This window comes from Macaca nemestrina, chromosome 6 (genome assembly GCF_043159975.1).
Source record: "Macaca nemestrina isolate mMacNem1 chromosome 6, mMacNem.hap1, whole genome shotgun sequence".
NCBI lineage: Eukaryota > Metazoa > Chordata > Mammalia > Primates > Cercopithecidae > Macaca > Macaca nemestrina.
The window spans coordinates 51977967-51998235 of NC_092130.1; the positions used below are offsets into that span (position 1 = coordinate 51977967).

The 20269-nt window shown below is 35.8% G+C and overlaps 1 protein-coding gene across 1 annotated transcript in view; it reads left to right on the plus strand.

Moving 5' to 3' along the window:
* LOC105467220 (fibrillin 2) overlaps nt 1–20269 on the plus strand; it is a 275881-nt gene that overhangs the window by 115414 nt on the left and 140198 nt on the right. Inside the window, exon 8 of the mRNA XM_011716704.3 lies at nt 16639–16764. Within this exon, the coding sequence (XP_011715006.2) occupies nt 16639–16764 (126 nt within the window). The remainder of the gene's footprint in view (nt 1–16638; nt 16765–20269) is intronic.

The following is a 20269-nucleotide window of genomic DNA, read 5'->3' on the forward strand; positions in this document are numbered from 1 at the left end:
GGGAGTCTTTCAATTTAACTTCCCTTTATTTAAAATGTTTAGGGCAATTGTGAAAAGTGAGGAAGATTGGAGGAAAGAAATACTCTGGAGGACGTGATTTTCACAGCTTGCTGCAATATATTGTTAAAATATATTCCCCTGCAGAAGCTTAGTGTCATTATGTTAAGTCTTCAGTATTTTAAAACATAAATAACTTGATCTCACTTGTCTTAAAGGTCTGTGTTTTATGTTTGAAGTTTGTCCTAATGTGTCTTAAATTTGGACTAACAAAGGGTGACAAAATACTTCTACTTGAGCAAATTACCTCCCCGCAAAAAAGAGAGAGGGACAGAGAGAGAAAAAAAGAAAAAGAAAAAGAGAGAAAGAAAAACTACTGCTGGCAAATGGCTATGCTTTCCAAGAAATATTTGCTTTGGAATGCATACCAAATATTTAAACTCATATTGTTTGACTATGTTACTAGTAACTTTTATGTATTTTGAAATAGAGATAGCTTTCAGACTGTTAAATGTTAAAAATCACTGTGATGGAGCTGCCTCTTGCCAACATTATTACTTCATGCCTGAGTTACTGCAAATTAGTGTTTAGAAAGATGCAGTATTGATTTCAGGCCAAAAGGGAACCATTCATTACTTTGCTGCAGTAGTAGCCTTTCAAAAATGCAATTATTCAGCCTAAGTGAACAAAAAACTCTTAATTAAAAAGTTCCCTTAGTTCCCATTAATGTTAACAAAGACTATTTTCAATGTATTTCCTTAGACTAATAACAATAGAAAAGAGGGACAAGAAAGAATATGTATTGTACTATAGTAGAATCCTGAAATAATGCAAAAATAATGATATAATGTGACAGACCACAGGCTTTTATCCTCTGCACAACCCTTGGTGTTTTCCATCATTCTAAAAAATACCCTTCCCTTTCTATCTTCTCCTTGGGTAACTGCCCTCGCTCTTCCTTCTTGTTCGCATCAAACTTTGGAATTATCCCTAATCATTCTCTGTGTTCTTTCTTCTGATTTACTCCCGAACCCATTCTAATCTAGGGATCATTCTCACCAGTCAAGTGAAACTAATTTCATCAATGTCACTGGATGGACCTTTTGCATTTTTTATCTTACTACAACATCCCTGCGGAACAATCATGTATAAGCAGTTGGCTCCCAAAACTATAATGCAGCTCTCTCTTCTGAGTTACCTACGTTTGTATGCCAGACACATATACTTTAAACATCCCATAATTATCTCAAACTCAACATACACAGACCGAGTCTTCAGCCCCACTACACCCACCCCACATGTATCTTATCATTATTTCTCATCTTCATCATGACAGTAATTGGCACAATTATTCATTCCCTTTCCCAAGTTAAAAACCTGGGTACAAATCACCCATTTTATCACCAAGACATTTAAATGGAGTCTAAATATATTTCCTAAATATATTTTGAATTCATCCACTTCCCTGCCTTTGTCACTATTGTCTCTCTTCTAGATTTCTGAAACAGTTTTTCTTCAGGACTCCTATCTCCTACATGTTCCACTGCAATCCTTTCTCTACACTGCAGCACAACTACCTTTCTAGATCACAAGTTTAGTCATGTCACTTTCCTACATGGATCTCCTGTTTAAAGTTCCTGCCTGATCATTCTGTTCACCTCTCTAGCCTAACTTTTTTCCACTCATTCTGATTCAGACACAGGTAGATTTATTTAGTTCCTTCAATAAATTATGCTCTCTCTTGCCTTGTGATATGGTTTGGCTGTGTCCCCACCCAAATCTCATGTTGAGTTGCAATAATCCCCGTGTGTCATGGGAGGGACCTGGTGGGAGGTAATTGAATCATGGTGGTGGGTTTTCTCAAGCTGTTCTTCTGAGAGTCAATAAGTCTTATGAGATCTGGTGGTTTAATAAAGGGGAATTCCCTTACACATGCTCTCTTGGCTGCTACCATGTAAGATGAGACTTTGCTCCTCCTTTGTCTTCTGCCATAATTGTGAGGCCTCCCCAGCCATGTGGAACTGTGAGTTCACTAAACTTCTTTTCTTTATAAATTGCCCAGTCTCGGGTATGTCTTTGTTAGCAGTGTGAGAATGGACTAATACATCTTGCCTTTGTGAGTGCTCTTCCCTCTGCCTGGAGAAGAATATTCGATTTGATTTTCATGGCCTGTTTATCTGTTTCAATTTAACTGTCACTTTCCCAGGGAAGTCTTTCCTGGCCCCTTTCTCTTCTGCATTCTCTCACTATCTTGTACTATTTTGGCTGTAGAATTTATCTCACCATGTTGTCATCAGGAATAATCCCAGTCTCTTGACCACCACTGATGGCTTCTGGAGAAGGAGTCCAAGTAGTTTCAGCTTAGCTCACTGTTTTTCAATAGTATTTGTGGGCCAAAGAAATATTTATATTTTATTTTGAAACCAGCTGCATCTTTTTTTTGTTTTCTCTTGTTATATGTCATCTGTCAGTGCTGTGTGTTTGGGTAAAAAGGATAGTACTAAAGCTTTTTGACGGGAAGTCAAAATCTACATGTTTAATAAGCTTTCCATGTGATTTTTACACACAGTAAAGTTTGGTAACATCTGTACTCTATTTTACTCTCTTGAGAAGAGTAAAAGATATCTGACATGAACTTACTCAACCTCAGTTCTTTTACTACATACTCATTTTCCATTTCCCCTGTCTTTGATGAAGTGTCTTCACATTTTTCCAGAGCAGAATGTTCCAGCTCTGCACATTAATTCCATCACCTTTCTGTACTCCTTTTAACTCTTGCCATTAGTTAGTTCATTTTCTAGTAGGGATCTCTTCTCTTTCCTGACTCTTCCTCTTTACCTACAAAGCCATCCTAAAACACATTAACCACAAAACCACTCTTTCATCTCTTTAGTCACTTTTCACTATACTATTTCTCACTGCCTTTCTTCACTGCAAATTTTCCCAAATGCTTAGTGTATACCAGTTAGCTCAAGTTTCTACTTATTTCTTATCCTTTTGTAAAATTGCTTGTATTCCCTAGAATCCCTCATTGCATTTGGTGTTCTTGCTTATTCTGTTTGTTCTTAAATATTTTTTCTTAACATACTAGTTTCCTTTTGCTGCTGTAACACATTGCCACAAACTTTGTGGCTTAAAACAACCGGTTTATTGTCTTACAATTCTAGATATCAGAAGTCAGAATGGCCTAATCAAGCCCAAATCAAGGTGTTGGCAGGATTCATTCCTTTTGAAGTGTCTAGGGCACAATCCGTTTTTTTTTTTTTTTTTTTTTTTTTTTGCCTTTTCAAGTTTCTAGAGGCTGCCCTCATTCTTTGGCTTGTGACCTCTTCTATCTTTAAAGCCAGTAGTGTAGCATCTTCAAATCTGTCTCTGAATCTGACACTCTATTTCCTTGTTCTACTGATAAGGATTCTTGTAATTAAATTGGACAGAGGACCAGATAATCTAGGATTATCTCTGCATCTCAAGATCAGCTGATTAACAACCATAATTCTCTTTGTCATGTAAGCTCACATACTGATAGGTTCTAAATATGGTATCATTGGGTGCCTATTATGCTGCCTACTGCTATTGACTTCCTTAAAATGTAATAGCTTTTCAGTAATACTGGTGATGCTGTTTTAACTTTTCTTTATCTTCACTTGCTTCTCTTCTTTCATATGAATATGTCCCCTTAGGACTTATCTTTAACATTTTTCTTCTCATGTGATCTCTTCATTTTATATTATTCATCTCAACTGATTTTATCCACGTTGATGGTTTCAACTGTCTATATATACCCATAGATTCCAATCACCTTGCAAAGACCTCCTCTAGACAGTCAACAGTTTTTAGATATTAGTAACTCAAATTGTTGATCATGAAGCTGTTAATTTTCCCAGAATATATTTTTTAATTTATTGATTTTACTAATATTAGCTCAATAATGAAAGTTACTGCTGTTTTCCCCTATTCTTGCTTTTACTTTCAGGATATTTTTTCATGTATTCTTTTCTTTCCCAGTCCCACCTTCATTAGCTGGAATTGAGACCATGCCATCATCCCTACTGTCCCTGACCTATCAGCCCTGATCATCTTTATTGACCCTAGTAGATATCTTTGCCTAAAGTGAAGTTCTGATCACTCTCCTTGCCTGCTTAATGATTCGGTCACTCCTCTTTGCCTATAATGCAAGGACAGATTAAGGAAAATGGCATTCTAGGCCTGTCACTTAACTTTCTGGTTTTATTGTTTTCTAAGTAAATGCCCTCAGGTCTTGGGAAACTGCCCATTTCTCATCCATGCCTTGTAATTGGCTACCTCCGCACTTTAGCTATAGTATTTCCACTGTCTGGAAGAACTCCACCCTCCTGTCTTTCCTGCATGCCAAAGTTCCACCCCATTCTTTAGGGGCCTTTATCAATCAGTTACTATGTCTGCCAGGAACTTTTGCTGATTCTCGTGATTGAATTGAGATAGCATGTTGTTAGTCTTCTTTGATGGAATAAATCATATTGTGCCTTGTTTTACATTTAGGTATTTGGTATGTGGCAAATCAAAGGCCTTATTAATGAGCAATTCCTTAATGAGTTCATGAATGAATACTATATACCCAATCAATATCTGTTTATTTGATTTCTTTAAAGAAGAGAAGTTGAGAGTTTTAAACAATGAATAACATCATTTCCATTAACTATTGTTTCTTTTTATTTCAAACAAAATATTTATTTGAGAGATATACCCTTTTATGGCCATTTAATTAACATCAGTAAGTTAAATTTTCAGTGTGTTTAAATTTCAGTCTGATTCAACCCTTTTTTATAAAAATATCTTTGATCAGTGATTGTACTATAGGTAAAACTAACATTTGCTTATTGAAGCTGAAGGTAAAACAACGATAATTCAAAAATTTCATAACTATCCTTGCCACCTTGATGTATACTCTTAGGCTGTATGGGAAAAAAATCAAAAGAAGATCCTGGGGATTATGTTTGCCCCCTTTCCCACAAACAAATTCTGTATTAGAGGAAAAAGTTTTTATGTTAAGTGGCTGGTCTGGAAAAGTTAGTATGTCAGCTTTCTTGGTTATAATAAGAATGTAATAAGTAAGATCTCTCCCAATGGCTAGTGGTTCATATTAAATTAGAAAACCTGAATTCAGTTAAAAAGAACATGGAATGGGAGGACAAGGCTTCCAGAATGGTGATATACGCATCTTGGTAGACTCTCTCCCAAGTAAAATGAGAATTTAACTCATGAAATACATTTTTAAAAAAATACCAACAATATAAAGTCTCTGAACAATCAAGAAAAAAATCCAGCCCCATATAGAAAAGACTATACATCATTGTCAATTATCAAATTTAGTCCCATATAAAAAGAATTGTACCTTGGCTGGGCGTGGTGGCTCACGCCTGTAATCCCAGCACTTTGGGAGGCCAAGGTGGGCGGATCACCTGAGGTTGAGAGTTCGAGACCAACCTGACCAACATGAAGAAACCTCGTCTCTACTAAAAACACAAAATTAGCCAGGCGTGGTGGTGCATGGCTGTAATCTAAGCTACCTGGGAGGCTGAGGCAGGAGAATTGCTTGAACCCAGGAATCGGAGGTTGTGGTGAGCCAAGATCATGCCATTGCACTCCAGCCTGCGCAACAAGAGCAAAACTCCATCTCAAAAGAAAAAAAAAAATTATTATACATCATTATCAATTGAGAATTATCTCAGGAATGCCAGATTGGTTCATCATCTGAAAATTAAGTCATGTAATATATTATTTAAGTAAAAGACAAAAGCCATGGTCACCTCAATATATGCAAAAAACCAAAAACATTTGGGAAAAAACCCAATACCTTTGTATTATAACGATGAACAGAAAATTAAGAATAGAAAGGAAAAAAGTAAGAATAGAAAGGAACTTTCTCCACTTGATAGAGGGCATCTATGAAAAACTACAACTAACAACATAGTTAATGGCGAAAGAATTAATGCTTTCCCTAAGATTGGGCACAAGATGGATGTCTACTCTCACCATTTCTTTTCAACATTGTACTACACGTTCTAGCCAAGGCAATTATGCAATTAGGTAAATAACAGGTAACCAGACTGGAAAAAAAGAAGTAAAACTATCTCTATTTGTAGATAACACATGTTTAGTGGACAAGGTAACAACTGAAGTGAATAAGGTATCCACTAAAGTGGCTATGGTGTTCTCTAAAAACTGTTAGAACCAATGAATGATTTAAACAAAGTTGCAATTGTACAAGATCAATATACAAAAATGAATGCTATTTTCATACTGGCAGTGAATATTCTGAAAATGAAATTAAGAAAAGGATTTTATTAATAATAGGATTAAAAAAATAAATGGATTAGGAATAAATTTAGCAGAGAAAGTGATAGATTTGTACACTGAAAACTGTAAAGCCTTGTTAAATTAAGAATGATCTAAATAAATAGAAATATACACCATGCTTAAGATTGAAAGACTTAATACTCTTAAGATGGCAGTACTCTCCAAATCAATCTATAAATGCAACACAATCTCTGTCAAAATTGAAGCTTGCTTTTTTGCAGAAATTGAAGAACTAATCCTAAAGTTCATATGGATCCAAAATACACATTTTTCATACCAGCACATGGAATATTCTCCAGGATAGAGACCATATGTTAGGCCACAAAACAAGTCTCAATGAATGTTTTAAAAGTCAAAATCATACCACATATCTTCTCAGATCACAATAGAATAAAACAAGAAATCAATAAGAAGAAAAACATTGAAAAATTTACAAATACATGGAAATTCAACAACACGCTCGTAAATGACCATTGAAGAATGAAATCAATGGGTCAATGAAGAAATGAATAAGGAAATTTTAAAAATTTCTTGAAACAAATGAAAATGGAAACACAACATACCAAAACCTATGTTACACAACAAAAGTAATGCTAAGAGGGAAGTTTGTAGCAATAAGTACCTGGGTCAGAAAAAGTACAAAGATTTTAAATAAAACAATTAATGATGCACCTCAAGGAACTAGAAAAGCAAGAACAATCCAAACCCCAAATTAGTGGAAGGAAAGAAATAAAGATCAGAGCAAAACTAAGCAAAACAGAGACTGAAAAAACAATACAAAGGATCAACAAAATGAGAAGTTGGTTTTCCTGAAAAGATAAACATTATCAATAAACTGCTAGTTAGACTAATCAATAAAAAGGAGAGATGACTAACAAAATTAGTTAAGATGACTAAACAAAATTAGAAATGAAAAAGGAGACGTAACAACTGATACCACAGAAATGCAAAAGATTATTAAAGACTATTATGATCAATTATATACTAACAAACTGGAAAGTCTAGAAGAAATAGATAAATCTGTGGACACATACAACCTACCAAGATTGAATCAGGAAGAAATTGAAAACGGGAACAAACCAATATAAGCACCGAGACTGAATCAGTACTAAAACATCTCCCAACAAAGAAAAGCCCAGGATTGGGTGGATTCACTGCCAAATTCTACCAAACTTATAAAGAAGAACTGACTCCAATTCTCAAACTATTTCCAAAAAATTTTAAGAAGGGAGTATTGTCCTTAATGTATTCTACAAAACCAGACAAAGACACAACAGTGACCAAAAAAAACTACAGGCCAATATTCCTGATGAACATGATGTAAAAATCCTCAACAAAATAGTAGCAAACTGAATCCAACAGCACACAAAAAAGATAACACAACACAATCAAATGAGATTTATACCAGAGATGCAGGGATAGTTCAACATATGCAGATCCATAAACATTATACATGACATCAACAGAATGAAGGACAAAAACCGTATTATCATCTCAATAGATGCAGAAAAAGCATTTGATAAAATCCATCATCCCTTCATGAAAAATCCCTCCACGAACTGCATAGAGGGAACATAACCTCAACGTTATAAAGGCCATGTATGACACACTCACAGATAGCACCATACTGAATGGGGAAAAGCTGAAAGCCTTTCCTCCAAGAATTGGAATAAGACAATGATGACTACGTTCACCACTTATATTAAACAGACTACAGAAGTCCTAGTCAGAGCAATCAGATAAGAGAAAGAAAAAGCATACAAATTAGAAAAGAGGAAGTCAAATAGTCTCTCTTTGCAGATGACATGATCTTATATTTAGAAATCCTAAAAATTGCACCAAAAACTCTTAGATCTGATAAATTCAGTAAATTTTCAGAATAAAAAAATCAACATACAAAATCAGTAGCATTTCTATACACCAATAATGAAATAGCTTAAAAAAAGAACTCAAGAAGGTAATTCTGTTTACCATAGCTGCAAAAACAATGACAAAATACCTAAGAATAAATTTAACTGAGGAGGTGAATTCTTCCATAAGGAAAACTGCAAAACACTTATGAAATAAATTGAAGAGGACACAAACGAATGGAAAGACATCCCATGCTTATAGATCAGAAGAATTAATATTATTAAAATGATCATGTTACCCAAAACAATCTTCAGATTCAGTGCAATTGCTATCAAAATATGAATGTCATTTTTCACAGAATTAGAACAAGCAATCCTAAAATTCCTATAGAATCAATGGAGGCATCACACTCACCTGACTTCAAAAATATGTTACAAGGCTGTAGTAACCAAAACAGCATAGTACTTGCATAAAAACAGATACTAGACCAGTGAAACAGAATAGAGAACCCAGAAATAAATCCACCTATTTTCAGTCACTGATTTTTACCAAAGGTACCAAAAACACGTTGAGGAATGGACATCCTTTTCAATAAACGGTGCTGGGAAAACTGGATATCCGAATGCAGAAGAATGGAACTAGACCCCTATCTCTCACCATATACAAAAATTAACTCAAGATGGATTAAAACCTAAATATAAGACCTGAAACGGTAAAACTACTAGAAGAAGGCATATGGGAAAAACTCCAGGACGTTGTCTTGGCAAGGATTTTATGACTACGACTCAAAAGCACAGGCAACAAAAACAAAAATTGACAAATGGGACTCTGTTAAACTGAAAAGCTTCTGCACAGCAAAGAAATAATCCACAGAGTGAAGAGTCAGTCCTGTTAAATTGAATAAAATATTTGCAAACTATGGGGCTGGGCTCAGTGGCTCACGCCTGTAATCCCAACACTTTGGGAGGCTGAGGCAGGCAGATCACCTGAGTTCGGGAATTTGAGACCAGCCTGATCAACATGGAGAAACCCCGTCTCTACTAAAAATACAAAATTAGCTGGATGTGGTGGCACATGCCTATAATCCCAGTTACTTGGGAGACTGAGGCAGGAGAATTGCTTGAGCTGGGAGATGGAGGTTGTGGTGAGCCGAGATCATCCCATTGCACTCCAGCCTGGGCAACAAGAGCAAAACTCTGTCTAAAAAAAAAGTGCAAACTATGAACATTTTCAGAAGAAGTCATACAAATGAAACAATGCTCAGGATTACTAATCACGAGAGACATGCAAATCAAAATTACAATGAGATATCATCTTATTCCAGTTAAAATCACTATTATTAAAAAGACAGAAAATAACAGATGCTGGTGAGGATGTGGAGAAAAGGGAGCTCTTATACCCTGTTGGTGGTAATGTAAATTGGTACAACGAATATGGAAAACAGTATGGATATTTCTCAGAAAATTACAAATAAAACTCCCATGTGATTCAGCAATTCCACTACAGAGCATTTATTCAAAGGAAATTATTATATCAAAGGGACACCTGCACCATCATGTTTATAGCAGCACTTTTCACCAGAGCAAAGATACGGAATCAACCTAAGCATTCATCACTGGATGAATGGATTTAAAAATGTGATTATATATACACAATGAAATACTACTTGGTTGTTAAAAAAGAATAAAATACTGTCAACTGCAGCAACATGGGTAGAACTGGAGGGTATTTTTGTTAAGTGACATGAGTTAGCTATGTAAAGAAAGTATTTCATGATCTCACTCAGATGTTGATAAAAATTGATCTCATGGAATGAGAGAGTAGAATAAGAGTTGCCAAAGGCTGGGAAGGATGTTTGACCATAGTGGAGGATGAAGAGAAGTTACTTAATGGGTACAAACATACAGTTAGATAGAAGGAATAAGTTCCAATGTTTGATAACAGAGTAGAGTGACTATAGTTAACAACAAGGTATTTTATATTTCAAAATAACTAGAAGAAAGGACTTGAAATATTTTTAACACATAAAAATGATAGTCAAGATGTGAGGGATACCATAAATGCCCTGACTTGATCATTATGCATTCTGTGCATGTAACTAAATGTCACATGTCCCATAAAACTGTGCAAATATTATATATTAATGAAAACTTTTTTTAAAAGTTCACATGAAAATTCAGAGGCAAATCATATAACGTGGGACATATGTGAAGAATTTTTGTAACTCATTAGTTAAAAACATAAGTAACTTAATTAAAAACTGGGCAAAGGAATTGAACAGATATTTCTCCAAAGTCAATATGCAAAAGGCAAATAAGCACATGAAAATGTGCTCATCATTATTAACCATTAGGAAAATGCAAACTAAGTTATAATGTGATACCACTTCAGACCTACAAGCAAAAAGAAAGCAGATAATAATGAATGAAGGTAAGGATGTGGTGTGTATGAGGAAAACCCTCATACATTGCTAGTGGGGATGTAAATTATTACAGCTGCTTTGAAAAACAATTTGTCAGTTCCTCAGCAAGTTAAACATAGAATTACTATAGGACTCAGCAATTCCACTTCTAGGTATATATCTAAGAGAAATGAAAACATATGTCTACACAAAATGAATACCTGAATGTTCATGGCAACTTTATTTATAATAGCCAAAAATTTAAAAATGGAAATAACCCAGGTATTCATTGACTGATGAATGGATAAACTGTGGTATATCCATAGAACAGAATATTATTTAGCAATTAAAAGGAATGAAGTGCTGAAACATGCCCCAACATGAATGAACCTTGAAAACATAAACTAAGTGAAAGAACCCAGACACAAAAGACCACATATTTTATGATTCTATTTATATGAAATGTCCAGAATAAACAAATGTGTAGAAACAGAAATGAGATCAGTGGTTGCCTAGGGCTTCGAGAGGAATAGGAAGAATGATTGCTAATAGGCTGGAATTTCCTTCGGGGGGATGAAAATATTCTGAAATCAGATTGTAGTTATGGCTGCACAGCCTTGTGACTATACTAAAATCATTTGAGTTTTACACTTTAAATGTGTGAATTGTGTGGCATTTGAATCATATCTCAGTAAAGCTGTTTATAAATATACAATGAAATTCTGAATACAGTTGATACACACCATGCTTTTGAAATCTGAAAAGAGGAAAGCAGACATCAATTTTCCATTGCAATTTATAATATTGATATTGCCTGTTGTCTTTAGAAAAGCTGGAAATAGGTAGCAAATTACTGCAATTAACACTTCAACCATGAATTTTCCTAATGTCAAACAGTATACGAATAAGTAGAAGTTCAGTGTATGCAAAAATATGCTTCCTTTTTTTCTGTATCAAAAAGATATTTTACAGAATATTCCAAATATGTATAGTTCTTGGTATCAATGGAAACAAAATGTTCTAAGAACACGTTTTTAAAACAAAATTTCTTGTTTTATTTATACTAAGTTTCTGTAACGTAATTGTTACATGGACAGCTTTTTTCTGTGACATGTACCTATAAGAATGGACATTCTCTCTAGGGAGTTCTTAGAATTCAGTGATATCTGAGATCACGTTTTCACTACTTATCAAATTATTCATTATATTCTGTTTAGTGTAAGATTTACAGGAAATGTCGGTTGACAAATATGAGGTTATGTGGTTTGGCAATCAGAAATCTGTCAGATGGTTTTGTTTAGATTGGATTTCGTTTTTTTAAAAAAAAACCTGTGTTCGGAGTCTTCACATTACCAAAGACTTCCCAGTCTTTCTTTTTTTTTGCCTTTGAAGTCACACTTGACAATCCCCCTGTTTCCACAGTGATCTTCCTCTGCCTCCATTCTTCACATTCTTCCTCCTTCCTCCATGATCCTTCCTTCCCAGACTCCTGTTCTGCTTTTCTTCCTCTGACTTTTTCTTAGATGTTGATGAGTATCATGGTTCCCTCCTTCAATTCCGGTCTTTTCATTTGTCTTCTTTGGAAATCTCATATGTTGCCATAACTTCAAAGGCAATCTTTATACTTGGTGATAAACCACAAATGTCCATCTTTATAACTTACCTCTTTGCTAAGTTTCATACCCAAATTTTTAGCTCTGTAGATTAGAATTTTTACTGGTTTCTTTCAAATATCTCAGGATCAAAATGTCCAAAGCTCAACTTAACTGTAAAATGTGTTCTTCCATTTGTGTTCCATTCTTTGTTAATAGCACTATGTCATCATCCTTGTCAATCAAAATAGTAGCATGAGATTTCTTTCTGGTGGCAAAGTCCTTCCTATCGATTTTTCCTTCAAATTATCTCCGAATATATGTTCCCTTCCTCATCATAAAGCCTTACTTCAAGCTCTCAACATTTATCCCTGGACTATTATATCATCTGTCCACATTAACCACAAGGACTGTCTTTATAAAATACTGATTTGCTTATGTAATTCTTTTGTTTAAACTCCTTCATAGACACTATTCATCACCTTCAGAATAAAAGCCACAGTCCTTGGCTTGGCTCTTTAGGATTTAGTATAAGCCTAACTAGCTAAGCTTATTGTCCATCCATTTCCCAGCTATTCTGGTACACTCTGCATTCTTCAACTGTGGTGTATTTTCAGACCCAGTTGCCCATGCTGTTTGTTGTTGTTTTTGTTGTTTATTAGTTGGAAGCTAACTTCACTCCACTGGCCACACAAATTGGTTCAGGACTCCAGGCCTGTACCAATCAGAACATTTTCCTGTCCAGAGGAATCATTCAAAAATTAGCATGTGACCCAATTCAAGACATTAGGACAAAAGGCATGATTTTCTGGGGGCTTCAGGAAAAAGTTTTCTTCCTCTCAGGACAGAGCACTAGAAAAGACACTGTCTTCCACTAGATGTCCCAGTCAAAGGAATAGCCTAAACCTGCTGTATCCATTTTGCTCCCATCAGGGAAGGCAGCTCAAGTCAAAATACAGAGGAAGGCCTAGCTGAACATATCTCACAGAAACTGAGGCAGACACATGGGTTGAAACCACTTCCGGACTTCAGATATGACAGCTATTAAATTTCTGACTTATATCAGTTTAAATCAGTTTTTCTGATATTTGCAGACCAAAGCTTTAAACTGATATAGTTTCAAAAAAAGGTCAAGGAGAGATGGGTGGCAGTATATTCAGTGTACAGAACATGGATGAAACCAATTCCCATTGTTAAGACTCTGCTTTTTCCCATGAGCAGACTTGTCATCTTTAGGCACACTTGTTTATACATAGGTAACATACACTTTATATTTTTGGAGATGCTACTTCCAAATCTGATTATGACATACAGTATTGAAGAAGTAATATTCAAAAGAGCTAAATGCATGTATCCTTCTGAACATAAATGTTAATGCTAAACTTAAATTGATGGATAAACACTGTGATACAGACAGGAGGCAGGGAAATCCTGGGTCAAAGACAGGGGTGGGAGTCCCTGGCAAGGGCTCCACCCTCAAGCCTGGACCTGTGACCCTAAATGAGAACATGAATTCCTGTTTTCCTGCCCGAATGTTGCCTTTTCCAAAACCACCCTGGTCTGCCACACCCCCTACCCTGTATCCATAAAAACCCCAAGCTCCACTGGCAAAGGAGCAGAGCACTATGGCAAGGTAGGAGAGAAGAAGCGTCTGAATGTTAAGAGGAGAAGAGGCAGCTGGACATCAGAGACTGCGGTTGGAGAGGAGTTCAGGTGCGGATGGCCAAACGCCAGGGGAAGATGATCTTCCCACTCTATCCCCTTTCCAGCTCCCCATCCCACTGAAAGCCACTTCCATTGCTCAATAAAATCCTCTGCATACACCATCCTTCAATTCCTTCACTTGACCTGATTCTCCCTGGATGGCAGACAAGAATTTGGGACACACTAGGCACTGAGCTTTTTAACATTTAAGCCATCTGTGAATGGCAAAGCTAAAAGAGCATTGTTTGTAACAGACACCTTCTGGGGCTCCAGAGGTCGCCAGCAACACCTAGACACTGCCTTGGGCTGGTACAGGATATGTTCTGCCAGCATCCAGAAACACTCACCCTGGCTCCTGTACCTGCTCACTTATGTGCTCTCCTCCCGCAAAGGGTTTGAGGATGGCAGCCAAGTAAACAAGCCACCCCTGTCTCAAGTCCCGCGAGGGGCTCAAGGGAACTCTCTCGCCTTAACAGGGCATCACTGTATTAAAATGCAGGGGTTTTGGTCAGTATTTTGGGATTTTGTTGTTGTTGTTGTTGTTTTAAAAAAGCACCTTATTTTTTAATTTTTAAAATATGGTAGATGTCTAGCCCAAAAATAAAAGCATTTCTATTTTTTATACAAAAATGGAGAGCCTTTTATATATAATTATTTTGAAGCTAACCTTTTAGGCTTCCTACTCAATTATAAGGAGAATTGTGAAACACAAAGGTTTTTTTTTTTTTTTTTGCACAATAAAATTTTTAACACAAAAACCACAAATTTAATGTCATTCCACATGTTCTTCTGTGTCCCAGATTTTTTTCTCCAAAAAAAGAAAATGCCAAACATCTTTTAATTTTCTATTCTTTTTATTGTCAGGAAGAGTTTTAAGACTAGGGTTTAGGGAAGTTCTTTATTATGAAAGGAAATGCCTAGAATAAAAGCCAATGTTTAAATGAAGAAGTTGAGTCTCTTAATGTTTAATATTTTGCATAAATCCTGGGCTCCATAAGCACCTCGATAATTCATATAATTTTAGATGTTAAGAGAGTGAGAAGGCAAGTTTTAGTTCTTCACTTTTTTAATGCTTGCTTTACCTTGTATCCATCTTTTCTTTCTTTTTTTTTTCTCTTATCCAGAGGTGATGATAAGTTTATGTTGTAATTAAAGTACAGCTGTTTAGTTTCATCTCTCTTCTGAATCCATGCTCAGTTGTATTAAGATGCACTGCACTAAGATAGCAACACAGGATGCAACAGGTCCTAATTTTGCACACATGGTTTTATTTTGTTGGATTAAGTCTGATGGCAGTTCTTTGACCACATTTTGTATTTACTCTCATGTAGTCAATTCATGTTAGAATTCTGATCTCTCTTGGGAAATTGGTAGATTTTTGATTTGTACCTCTGTGCTTTCAGTGGCTAAGTGTTAAGCCTCAAATGAAGATACTATTTCAGAGAATGTCTGAATCTGGTAACTTTTTTTTATAAGAACATACCAAGAAAACACACATGTTTTTTATTTCATGATAAAGTTATTTATCATGATAGAAGCTTCTATCATGATGGAGTTATTTCATGATAAAGCTTGTAGGCAAGAGTGACTTGTCAGAATAAATGGAAAAAAATAATGAATAGACCAATAAAAGAATGTAAGAAAGGCATTGGCAACCTTTTTCTTTTTAAGTGTGGGGTTAAAAATATTTTGTGTGTTTATAATAAGAATATAATTATTTTTCCTTTTTTATTGGACATTTTAAAAGAACAAATGCAACTGAAAAAAGAGAAACTAAAGTCAGCTTACTTTGACTTTTCAGTAATTATCTATATGTATGGCTTTTATTGTTGTTTGTTCTAGTTACTGGCTTTTGCTACCTCTGTTCCTTAAAAAAGACAGCCACCTCCCAGGATTTTGGCTGAATTTTTCTCACAATGACTCATTTCCTTTTTAAATGTATTAGCAATTAGCTCCCAGTTATCCCTAATTGCAGCTTTGTTAGACTTTCCATCTCTCTCTGCTTACTGAACTAGAAGAGAAGTACATTAAAAGTTTATATAAATGACTGGGTTTTCTGCTTTAGGGATAATTTTAAAGAAAGCAGAGTTTTCATTAATGGGAAAGGAAATAGAATATTTCCAGCATTGAGTATGCTGAATGGATAAATGTAGGGAGGTACAATAGGAAAACTGGACACTTCCCAAAGCCTCCCAAGTTTTTGCCCTTTACCATGTTTCTGTATTATTTTAGATTAAAGTTATTCCCAGAATGTCAAATACACCCATATTCAAATGTAAGTACAAAAACATATCCTGAAGCCAAGTTTTAAAAAAAAATATTTGCCACTCTTCATTGCTTCAAATAGTGTGAAAATTAGTTATACATTTTCAAATACAGTTATTCTATATTTTAAAATGTAATCCATTTATGTGTGTTTTTAAGCCTCTAGTAGGATAATTCCCTAGTTGATGTAGAATGGAAACTAAAACATTGACATCTTTACTTATTTCCAATTTAAATTGCATTTTTAAAAAAGGATATAGAGTTCTGCTTTAGTTGGCCTTGTTTTAACTGCCATGGGAGTTTACTTTCATCTCAGTTCCCATAGATATGTGTGAGAAATTCTTTGGGGCCTAAAACAAGAGTATCTTCAGGGTTATATGATCTGACCTAATCAACCATGAATGCTCTCAGACTCTTAAAAAAAAAAATCTCTTTTAAAAGCTGTTTAATGAAGGCCTTTCTCAGTCATCTTCTCCTTCTTCCCTTGATTAGACATTGATGAGTGCAGCATCATTCCTGGGATATGTGAAACTGGCGAATGTTCCAACACCGTGGGAAGCTATTTTTGTGTTTGTCCACGTGGATATGTAACCTCAACAGATGGCTCTCGGTGCATCGGTAAGCCTCGCATTTTGAAGGCTCAATACACTGGGTCTTTATAATGACAAAACAGCCCAAACAGGCATTAAGATGGCAATGATTATAAAATATTGAGGAAATGGCTGAATGAGTTGTTTAATGTAAACCGTTCCAGCATTGGGGGATTGATAGACCAAGTACTCTTTGCAAAGACTTCAGTTTCAGAAGCCGAGTTTGTTTTATGTTGTCCAAGTCATTTTGGGAATAAAAAAAGACACAAAGGCATGAGAAAAATTTTTTAAAATCTGCATTGGGAGACAGAATGCAGTAATTAAAGGTTCTTTTGTTGCTATGAATCATGAATGTAGTCAACATCTTATTTACTTAGAACTTGTTTATTCTATTGAAAATAGTTACTATGCAAAAAAGACACCTTTAATTTTGTGTTTAAATATATTCAAATTAAAACCATTGTATACTCTCCCTTGTTTATTTAGAAAGATGAAATAGTGCTTCACAGTCATGGCGAAGGTAATCTGTTATTGAGCAAGGCTTAGACATTTGTCTTATTGTAAGCATAGAGATTATGAAGTGTGTTTTGATACATAATCACAGCACAGTGAGCTACCCTCACATTTCTCTTCCTGAGCATTTAACCTAGTCTGTTACAATTTTAAGCTGACAATAGGTAGAAAGAGAGGAAAAAAGATGCACTGTTACCTTTACTGGCACTAAAGATTCATGTAGTGCAGGAATTAGGGCAATTAATCCGATACTTAAAGAATGGTTTTGTTTGGTCCACTAGAGGGTGGCAGTTTGGGCAGTGTCTCTCTCTCTCCCAAAACCAGGCAATTAGTATGTCAGCAAGCTAACTGCCAGAATCTCTGTAGGTCTTGATGATTCCCTAATGATTCTTATGCGCCCAAGAGAAATGGGTTGATGAGATGGAAATACAGAGTCAAGGATGTAAGCTAGAAGTCCTAGGCCACCAATAAAAGGACTGTGGCCTGAATTCATTTGATTAAATGTACTGATATATCAGGTCATCCAACAGTGAACGTAAGAGATACAAATCCTGCCTTCAGAATGCCATATTGTCATCATAAATAACAGTAGAAGCCTAGTAATAGAAGAAACAGTGGTAGTAGTAAAAATAACAGCTATCATTTAAGATACTACACACACCATGTGTAAGGCACTGGGCTTCTCCACTACCTCATTATCTCATAGCTGTGAAGAGTCAGGCAAGCTACCATCTTCTCTACGCTTCAGTTTCTTCTAATAAGTGTCCAGTAAAATATTCTTCATTGTTATTCTTATTAAGAGGAGCAGGAGGATATGCCTGCTCTGGACCTATATAATATGTCATATGGTCCTTATCATAGCCCTGTGAGATAAGTATAGTTACTCCAAATTTACAGATAAAAGAAATATGGTTCAGAGAGGTTCAGTGACTTACCCAGTGTTTTTCAGCCAATGAATGGCACCAGGATTCAAATCCTGACCTGTCTGACTCCAACCTCTGTGCTAGTGTGACACTAAACTGCCACTTACCCACTTTAAGGCTGTGGAGATGCTGTGGCTAGATGTCAGGGCCTCCAGCATGAGTGGTTTCTTCACTGTCATGCTAACAGCCTGCTTTGAGAAGTAACATGTCTATTGGAAGCCTCATGTCATGTCTTTGAATGAGAATTATTTGTATTTTACAGATGAATCAGAGTTCCTATCTTGCATTAGGTAAATCATTTTTTGTGAAATATTAAGTCTGTACAATTGAGCAAATAAACTATTTTAGGGTCACTGTTGCCAGCTGGCTCACTGCATAGTAAGTTTGATTCATTTAATACCCTAGTTCCCCCTTATCCACGGTTTGACTTTCCATGGTTTTGTTTTCTACAATTCCCACTGTTATTCAAAAATATTAGATGGAACATTCCAGAAATAAACAATTCATAAATTTTAAATTGTGCACTGTTCTGATTAGCACGGTGGACTTTCACATCAGCCCATCCAGAATGTGACTCCTCCTTTGTCCAGCATGTCCATGCTGTATAGGCTCCACACCCACTAGTCACTTAGTAGCCATCTCAGATTTCACACCGGCTAACAGTATCGCAGTGCTTGTGTGCAGGTGGCCTTATTATACTTCATCATGGCCCCTGAACTCAAGAGTATTGATGCTAGCAATTCGGATATATATAAAATGAGAAGCCATAAAGTACTTCTTTTAAGTGAAAAGGTGGAAGTTCTCTACTTAGCAAGGAAAGAAATCGTATGCTGAGGTTGTTAAGATCCATGGTAAGAACAAATCTACCCATGAAATTGCGAAGGAAGAGAAAGAATTTCATGTTAGTTTTGCTGTTGTATCTCACACTGCAAAAGTTACAGCCACAATGTGTGATAAGTGTAGTTAAGAAGGAAAAGGAATTAAATTTGTGGGTGGAAGATATGAACAGAAGCGTGTTCAAATTGAAAGCAGTTGGATTCAGCACCACTCAAGGTTTCAGGCATCCACTGGAGATCTTAAAACATACCCCCTGCAGATAAGGGAGGACTACTGTATAATTTGGCTGTCAGCTTTCTATTAAGGTTGAAAATTACTGCCACTACCTACACTTGACTTGATTTTCTTGAACTCTATAGGAAAATAATATATTTATGCACACATGCATATGCGAACACAAAATTATCAGCTTGGAATAGGTATAGATTCAACTCTGTAGGAGAAATGTCACCGTGGGAGTCGTCATTGAACACTGTTGTCTGGGTGCTGTATAACCTGGCTTCAGGAAACTTGTCTCCTAGAATATCACTAGAAGAAATATGACTGGAGAAGGAAGTGAGGTTATTATTGTGAAGTTCGGGAAATACCAAATATGGCACATCTATTTTATTTCGTAGTCAGTGTGGAGTAATTGAAGGCCTTTGAGAACAAATTGGAATGCGGGGTTGGGGGCTTGAGAATGGAGAGAAATGAAACTAGTTATGAGGCAGAATTTGCCAAAACAAGTTTCAGTGTTTTACTTCCCATTTCTAAATTGCTTCTTTTTATTTATTCACTTACATTTCAAAATCTTTCTCTAGTCAAACAAAACTTGCATTCATATTTTTGTTTTGCATTGGAAAAGAAGCATGAATCCTCATTTTATTCAGATAAGACCAGTGTACCTAATGATTTACTAAGGTCGTTTTTCTTCAATGCAAGTTTTGATTTACCATGAAATTAGGATAAACTCTTTTTATCTCTTGCCTCCTTATGTTATAAAGTCCTAAGTCTCTACCCAGACATCCAGAGCCCTTTACAACCTGACCTAACTTGTATTCCGGACTCATCTCTAACCACTTGCCTCCTCATACGCATATTTCCTTCATTGCTGTACACGACCACACTGCCATTCCTTTGCTGACAGTACCCCCTCTGCCTGAAGCATCTTGATTTTCCCCTTCTATGCTCATTAAAATCCGGCTCATCCTTTAAGTCCCAAATTAGGTATCACTTTTCTTTCTTTTTTTTTTTTTTTTTGAGATGGAGTCTAGCTATGTC